The 8,544-nt window shown below is 47.8% G+C and overlaps 1 protein-coding gene across 1 annotated transcript in view; it reads left to right on the top strand.

The window, feature by feature from the left end:
* ptpn23a (protein tyrosine phosphatase, non-receptor type 23, a) overlaps nt 1-8,544 on the top strand; it is a 25,134-nt gene that overhangs the window by 9,798 nt on the left and 6,792 nt on the right. The window contains exons 9-21 of the mRNA XM_020615507.1: nt 4-51; nt 969-1,025; nt 1,144-1,202; nt 1,314-1,393; nt 2,083-2,197; nt 2,293-2,358; nt 2,583-2,728; nt 2,863-3,180; nt 3,562-3,716; nt 3,944-4,275; nt 4,749-7,281; nt 7,548-7,732; nt 7,842-7,946. Of these exons, the coding sequence (XP_020471163.1) occupies nt 4-51; nt 969-1,025; nt 1,144-1,202; nt 1,314-1,393; nt 2,083-2,197; nt 2,293-2,358; nt 2,583-2,728; nt 2,863-3,180; nt 3,562-3,716; nt 3,944-4,275; nt 4,749-7,281; nt 7,548-7,732; nt 7,842-7,946 (4,199 nt within the window). The remainder of the gene's footprint in view (nt 1-3; nt 52-968; nt 1,026-1,143; nt 1,203-1,313; nt 1,394-2,082; nt 2,198-2,292; nt 2,359-2,582; nt 2,729-2,862; nt 3,181-3,561; nt 3,717-3,943; nt 4,276-4,748; nt 7,282-7,547; nt 7,733-7,841; nt 7,947-8,544) is intronic.

The raw sequence follows: 8,544 nt of genomic DNA, 5'->3' as shown, positions 1-8,544 counted from the left end.
CAGCTTCATATGGGAAAACAGGCTGAGGAGCAGCAGAAGTACGGAGAGCGGGTAGGGTCATCCACTGATCTACTGTCAGGGTGCTGTGGCTTTGTTCAGCGCAGTCAGTACTGTTGTTCCCTCCATTGTTGCTGGCAGGAGTTAACTGTCCCCCCATGTTTATTTTTTTTAAAGAATTGATACAAATTCAAGAAATTCCTGCAATATACTTGCGAGACAAACTGGAGGAAAGCTCTCTCATTTTAATGCAATTTTCCTTATAAAATAATTTTAGAAATGGAACTAAAAATACATCCTCAGTGGTTTTTCTGTCTTTTCAGAAAAACTGAATCCTTTCAGATCTCTTCCACACATATAGTTTATCAAACTACTTTGTTACTGGCAACATTAACTTATGGTTTTACCTCATGACCCTTATGGAAATATATTTACAGCTGCCTGTACAAGCCTAGCTGCTACTAAAATAAATACCATGCAAACCTATGAACTGGGCTTTCTGGAGATCTGAACAAATTCCTGAAATCATCTTTACTATAAATCAATATTACATATGATGATCATCAATAATATAGATCATCACTTTTCATCATTTTGGGCTCTACTAATCACAGAAGGAGACCTAGGATTCGGCAGCTGTGCCACAACTAAGTCAGAGCTGCTTTGAGCCACCTGCTAGCATCAACATGTGAACATTCTCATGGTTACCATCTTACTAATCTTAGTTCGTCTTATTAGCATGCTAACATTTGCTAAGTAGTGTAGCTGTCAATGTGCAGGTATTTTGTCGCATTCAAACACTAGTGTGGCTTAAAGCGCCATCCTGGAGAGACTGAGTTCTGATTTATTCTAAAATCATGACTAATGTCTCTGCTGCCAGGTAAATGCCTTTTAATTTCACCCCTGTGCCCCACTCACTCCTTGCAGTTATTTTCAGCGATTATGTAAACAGGTATTTCTGTTTCTAACAGCTGGCGTACCTGCAGAGCTCCTTGGATAAACTCAATGAAGCCATCAAACTGGCCAAGGTGGGCTAGCACTTACCTCCCAGCAATGCATTGTTCACTGGAGTGTCTTTTATTTATATTTGTGTGTTTGTTCTCATTGTTTTATAACTTCTTCTATCCTTTGTCTTGGTACAACCAGGGTCAACCTGACAGTGTGCAAGATGCCTTGAGATTCTCCATGGATGTCATCGGTGGAAAGTGAGGAATAAATCTTGTGTCAGCTTTCTCATTTTCATGTAGTTTAACAGGTGTGGATCAAATCTGGCAGAAATATATGTGAAAAAATATTTTTCTAACTTTTACCTACAGGTTCAGCTCAGCCAAAAAGGATAATGACTTCATCTATCATGAGACGGTTCCTTCTCTGGAGACTCTGCCCTCAGTCAAAGGTAACAACAGTTCCATGTTTATATGCAAAGCAGCATATGGATGTATCTGTTAAATGTTTGAGAGAAAGAAATAACCCACTGTGTTTCAGGTTGTGTGTGTGACTCAGCAGGTCCTTGGACCCTTTACATGTGTTTAGTGACTGAAGTGATCGTTACGGTTTTGTGCCTCTCACTGTAGCCACATGTGTGTTTAAAGCACATTACTGCCAGTGAAATGTTACATTAGTGAGTCACTGACTTTTGCTGCAGGTTTTAATGTGTTGCAGTAACTGACTTTGAATTTGTCAACACTAGTTAAATAATGTGATGTTTTGAAATCAGATGGCAGAATTAGATTCTCTGTCTTAGAACCAGGTGGCTGAGCTATTTTGTGATTAGGGCTACAACTAATCATTTTTGTTATTGGATTGTTTTCTTGATTAATCGAGTGTGGATTTCTTCAATATAATATCTGAAAATAGTGAAACATGCTCTTTGCAGTCTCTCAAAGCCCAGAATGATTACTGGGCTTCCTTACCTCAGAAATACTGTCAGTGAGGAAAACGGACTAAAACTAGTTGTAACTGTAAGGACAAACTTCAGTGGCTGTAGCTGATTGTGATCTCTTCTCTTCTCTGTTTCATTATGTTTATACAGTCAAACTCATTTGTTCATGTGCCAGTAAAACTCACGACTCTGTACCCTTCTAGGGGCCCCGCTGGTGAAAGCTCTGCCAGTCAACCCTACTGACCCCAGTGTCACTGGACCGGACCTGTTTGCTAAACTGGTGCCTATGGCTGCCCATGAGGCCTCATCTCTCTACAGGTAGCCTCGGTCACAAGAGGCTGTTCAATCAACCGTTAATGTGTGAAGAAAGCTGTTCAGCGTCTAAGACTGTGGGTATGTTCTTCTGTTTCTAGTGAGGAGAAGGCCAAGCTGCTGAGAGATGTCATTGCCAAAATCGAGAACAAGAATGAAACATTAGAGTGAGTGTGTGGTGCTTTAACAAAATTACTTGGTGCTTTGGACAAACTAGGTGATGATGTTAATTAAGCAGTATTAATTGAAATGAGTTTTCTCATGAACATCTTTGTACATTGAAACTTAAAATTGAGACCAATAATTAAGAGTGTGGCTCTGATAGGAATGGACTTTTCTTTCAGCAGACCCTGTTTTATTCTGAGCTTGCTGGTCTCGTCTCCTCCTGCAGGCAGTTCATGGACTCTCTGGGCTTGGAACCAGAGTCTGTAGACAACCTGGACATGTACAGTCACATCCCTCCTGTGCTGATGGAGAAGTGTGCTGCTCTCAGCGTCCGACCCGACACTGTCAAGAGCCTCATCCAGTCCATGCAGGGTAGGACCTACATCCAGCTGTTTGTGGCCCAAATTACCCGATGTACAAATTCAGTATTCATATTAAGTCTTGGTTTTATTTGAACAGTTTTTTGAGCCTTGCTGTTTGCTTCTATCACATCCTTGTTTGTGCAGTGCTCTCGGGCGTCTTCACTGACGTGGAGTCTTCCCTGAAGGAGATCAGAGACGTCCTAGAGGCAGACGAGGCCGGAGAACGAGCCCTCAAAGAGGTTGGCAGCCCTGCTGCAGGTGAGGTACACCCAGCAGCACAGGGCCAGGCTCTGGCTGAGATCCGCAGGGACTTGGAGAAATACATGGAAGCCCATGAGAAGGCCAGTTTCACCAACACAGAGCTCCACCGGGCCATGAACCTGCACATCAGCAACCTGCGTCTGCTGGGGGGGCCACTGGAACGTCTGAGAGAGGCCCTGCCCCGGCCCGAACTCAGTGAAGGTCAGTTTGTAATCACTTATTTCCCATTACATATTTTTATTAAATTGACATTACTTTGTAGAAACCAGTTTTCACTTTGACATTAAAGAGGCCTTTTTGTAATTGTTTTGTCAAAAAAAGCCAAATGATATTGACCATGATTGATTTATAAAATCAATTAAAGGGTTAAACATCCAAGAGGGTGAATACTTTTTATAGGCACTGTAAGTTCACTTGGTTTAGGTAGTAGTTTTCAACTACGGGGTTACAGGTGACTTCATTGTTAGAGAAATATACTATATATTTGAAATATAACAATAATGTAAATCACTGAGAGCCAAAAATTGTTCAAGGATCAGATCTGGTCTTACTGTGTAAGTATGCGTGTTTATCTCAATGCAGAGGAAGTAGCAGGGCTGCAGTGTATGAAGCGGATCCTGGGGAAGGTGCAGGAGATGAGGGAACAGAGAAACTCTTTGGAGAAACAGCTCCGTGACCTCATCCAGCAAGATGACATCACTGCCACCCTCGTCACCACAGAAAGGGCCGACATGAAGGTGTGTGGCTGTACATGCTCAGTCCATACAAAACATGGAGATTGTAAACTGAAAAAATTTGAGAGAAATGAAAACAAAGACACTTGAAATGCACCAGCTTGTGGGTTTTGTGTTATCTTGTAGATGAAAGATTTACGGGATCCTAGTTTGTGTTTGCACATGTCACCGCTTTTGCTATAGTGTTTTTAATACATTCATTATAAGATCTCTAACCTGTGCCTTGCCAGCATATATTTGAGGAGCAGCTGAAGAAGTATGAGCAGGTGAAGGTGTACATTGACCAGAATCTGGCAGCTCAGGAGAACATCCTGAAGGCCCTGACAGAGGCTAACGTCCAGTATGCCTCAGTTCGTAAGAGTCTGAGCCAGACTGAGCAACAGTGGAACAGCACCGTCCAGGGACTGGTGGGCTCGTATGAAGCCTACGAGGACCTGATGAAGAAGTCACAGGAGGGGAAGGAGTTCTACGATGACCTGGAGGCCAAAGCGTCACGTCTGCTGGAGAGAGCGAAGGCCCTGAGTCAGACCAGGGCAGAGGAGAGAAAGCCCATCCTGGAAAAGTAAGGGGGACACAGGAGTGGAACTTTGCTTTGCTTTTTTTTTTTTTTTTTTTTTCATGTAATTTGGTATTTCAGTTACATATGGTTACTGTGACAGTGAGTCTCTGAACTCAGGCTTGTATAATTGGACTCTTCGTTCACATTTTCTCAGTCTTTTACTAACCTCTTTCTATGTTTGACCTCTGAATGTCACTTTCGGCTTTTTCCCATTAGGGGTCGCCACAGTGACTCGTCTCACTGACGATTTGCATGTTGACATTTGGCACGTGTTTTGCGCCGGATGCCCTTCCTGACACAACCCTGACATGAACCCGCCTCTGCGCCCTAATCACTAGTCTATCGGGGAACATTTTCTACGTTTGACCTCTAAATAAATAAAAAATGTGGCTTTGTGGAAGTTTCTTTTTTTTTTTTTCTGACTTCCTTCTGCTGATGGTGAAACTTAAATCCTTCGCTGTTTGTCTCCTCCTTAGAGAGAGCCACAAGAAGCCCCCAGCACGCCCCACAGCAGCTAAACCCTCCTTAAAGCCACAGGATGTCGACTCTGCCTGCTCTAGCCTGGAGGACCCGGAGTTGGCCCAACTCAGTGCAGCCATCTTGGCCTTGGGGGGTGACCTGCCGGAGGACCTCTGCAGTCTCCCCCCTGACATTCCTTCCCTACCTACTACAGCTACTCGTCTGCCTGGCCCTGAAGCCTTCGTCCCCCCTGGAGCGAACCTGGGCGGCAGAAGCTCTTTGCCTTGGCCTGGTGCGCCATCTGCTGCTCTTTCTGGCTTCCCTGCCAACCTGCCACCTCCAGAGCTCCTGGCACGTATAGCTCACTTTCCTACTTCAGGGGCTTTCGCAGCACAGGGACCCCTACCACGCGTGCCCCTCCATCAGATGCCTCCACAAATGCCAACCCAGCCAGTGGTGTCAGGTTATCGGCTACCCCCTCCTCAAGCACCCCAACCCGGTCCTGTTGCCCCTACACCGGTCCGGCCCTCGACCACCACTGTGAACAGCATCCAGGCCCCCATCCCCAGCTATGCACCCACACCACACCACCCTGTCCCACCTGCATCCTCAACTGGCTACACTGTAACCCCACAGATGGGGACCTACACCCATTTTATGCCCCAGCAGGGGATGGCAATTCAAGGCCCAGGCCAAAGTTCTGCATCCCAGCAACAGAAGCACTCGCAGCCGTACCCCCAGCCCATTGGGCAAATGCTGCCTCAGGGGTACCAGCCTGGACAAAGGGCTATCCCTGGCCCTCACCCTCCTCTCCAGACCCAGCAGGCCTGTCCACATGGATATATGCCTCAGCCTGGTGTTCCTCCCCAGTATCAGCAGGCATTTCCAGGTGCACTGCAGCCACATCAACAAAATGGCTTTCAGCCCCAGCATCGGACACCCCAAGGCTATCACACTCCCCAGGGGTATGTACCCCAGCAGCATCCTCAGATGATGCCAGGCTCCATGCCAAGGCCACCTCAGGCCCAGATGCCACCTCAAACTGCACATCCACAGACACCCCCAACATCTCAGCCAGTACCCCCTGTGTCTCAACCCTACCTGCCCCATCCCAACCAGCAGATGCCCCCTGGACTCCCTCACCAGCACATGTTGCCACAGCAGCAACAAATCACTCTGCCCCCTGCTCAGCAGATTCCACCCCACCCACAGATGCAGTTACCAGGTGGTCCCAGAGCACAGATGCCCCCTGCAAGTCAGCCAGTGCCCCCAGTCTCACAGAACTACATGCCCCCCATTAGTCAGCCCGTTCACCCAACTTTCCGCCCACAGGTGCCTCCTGCCTCACAACCTCATATGGTTCCTGGTCCCCAGGTCCATCTGCCAAGGGGCCCTGTGCTCCAAATGCCCCCCAGTGCACTACCTCCACAGCATCACCCTCACCCTGGACAACCACCTATACCAAACATTGTCCAGCAGCCCATGCAGATACCCACCCAACCCCAGGCTCAGCCCCCCCATTCTGGGGCAGTATGCTACCCTGGAGGAGCTCCGATGATGCCTCAGCAGCCCCTGGCACCACAGCCCACAGCTCCCCAACAACCTCAGACCTCTCTTCCCATGACCCATCCTCAGCCTTCAACTATGTACCCTTCAGCTCCAGGACCTACAGTACCTCCAAGTGCCCCACAGCAACCCACTGCCATAGGGCCACATGGTGCTCATGTTCCCCCTCCTCAGCACATGATCCAGCCCTCTCCTGGAGGTCCTTCAGCAGCTCAGCCACCAAATGCTGTCCCTCTGTGCCCTTCCCTTTCCCCCTCCCCATCTCCCTCTCCAGGTCCTACATCTCTGGGTGTGAACCCCCAGCAGAGACCCACACCAGCCCCCACCCCTGGAGGCACAGCCCCACCCACTCTTCCCTCTCCTTCTGTCTCTCCCTCCACATCGCTGTTTCAATGCCAGAGCTCAAGCACAGATGACCTCCTGTCCTCGAGCCCAGAGAGCCAACCTGGAGGGACCAAGGCACCCACCAATGTCCTGCAACCCACCAAAGCTGACCCGCAGGATGGGGAGCGTCGAAAAAAGAGCTACCAGGGAGTTCTCCTGATCCAGGGAGACCCATACCAAGCTCCGGAGCGTGTCGCCCGACTTTATGTTGAACTGGAACATTACCGAGCCCAAGTAGATTCCCTGGAGCACCCGTCAGACACTGAGGGTGGTCTGTCGGTGCTGGATGCCTGCTGGAAGAAGCTCCAGGACCAGCAGGAGAAGGATGCCCGCCAGCTCTCCATTGCCATTGCTCGCTGCTACACCATGAAGAATCGTCACCAGGATGTCATGCCCTATGACCTCACCCGTGTAGTGCTCCAGTCAGGCAAAGATGACTACATCAATGCCAGTTATGTGGAAGATTTGTCGCCATACTGCCCACGCCTTATTGCTACACAGGCCCCGCTCACCGGGACAGTGGCGGACTTCTGGTTGATGGTGTATGAGCAGAAGGTGTCGCTGATAGTGATGCTGGTTTCAGAGCAGGAGCTGGAAAAGGTACCAGCTTAATATAATTTGCACAGTAAACATGAAAGCGAATAAAACAAGACGTGATGTGTGGCTGCAGGAAACTCTGTGTTCACTTTTAGACTTAGGAACCTTATACAGAAGCAAATCATATTTCCAGTTACTGCAACTATATAATCAGCTAGTTTTAAAGCAGTTTTGTTTCTGCACACATATCACAGACACCCACTGTAGGTGGCATTTTCTCCTCCTCTCCTGTTGTTACCATCTGTTTTTAATGCTCTCATCTCCCTCAGGGAAAGGTTCTGCGCTATTTCCCAACGGAGCGTGGCCAACAGCTCTCTCAGGGACCAATCACACTCAGCCTAACCACACAGAAGACCACATCGACACATGTGGAGCGCATGATCAGCCTGCAGTACCGTGACCAAAGCCTGAAGCGCACAGTTGTCCATCTCCAGTTCACCTCCTGGCCAGAGCTGTAAGGCATTTCTCTTCTCTCAGATTGTAAACTAGGGAAACTACTGTCCATGTGTAGAGGTTGTGGGGATGTCAGGGTGTTCAGCCTAATTCCTCCATACTTCCATCAGGGGTCTCCCTGACAGTAAGAGCAACCTGCTGCGATTCATCCAGGAGGTTCATGGCCACTACCTCCACCAGAGGCCCTTACACACACCTGTCGTGGTGCACTGCAGGTGAGTGTGCATTGGGTTGTTGAAACCTGAATAAACAGGTCTGTATTCAGGATAGGAGAGTAACTACAAGCCTGCAGCCAAATCATGCTGAATCTCAGACTAGAGTTGGTTAGTTTATTCTCCAAGGCTCCTGTGGGAGGCCTGACCAGGCACCATGTACAGTCAGAAAGGAGGAAGGAGGGTTTCATGCTCAAATCCCTGACCTGGCCACATGACAGAACAGGAACATTTCGCTAAGTTGCAGACAAATCTTGCATACGCATACATGAATTCCTTATATGGGATTTGCTTTTATTTAGTGAAGCATTTCAAAACAGAGAAAAAAAATTATTTAATTTGGGAGTAGAGTGCCATGGTGATGACATGTTTTTGTAGGCCAACCAGGAAGTTAGCATTGACCTGGTTCCCTTGACAAACACCCAATCAGATTCTTCCATAGGTTTTTGGATTATTGCAGAAAATACAATCTGTGGCAAGCAAATGTTTATGACACACATTTTTTTCAGCAAGATAATCTTCACCAGTGAACACTGCTGTTATGATGTTTGAACAATCGCCAGAAGTAAAAAGCTACTGTTAGGTTATAAACGACCTACAC

The sequence above is a fragment of the Monopterus albus genome, unplaced genomic scaffold, assembly GCF_001952655.1.
Source record: "Monopterus albus unplaced genomic scaffold, M_albus_1.0 scaffold166.1, whole genome shotgun sequence".
Lineage (NCBI taxonomy): Eukaryota > Metazoa > Chordata > Actinopteri > Synbranchiformes > Synbranchidae > Monopterus > Monopterus albus.
Note: the sequence above shows the minus strand (reverse complement) of the source record. Positions and strands in the feature narration are given on the sequence as shown.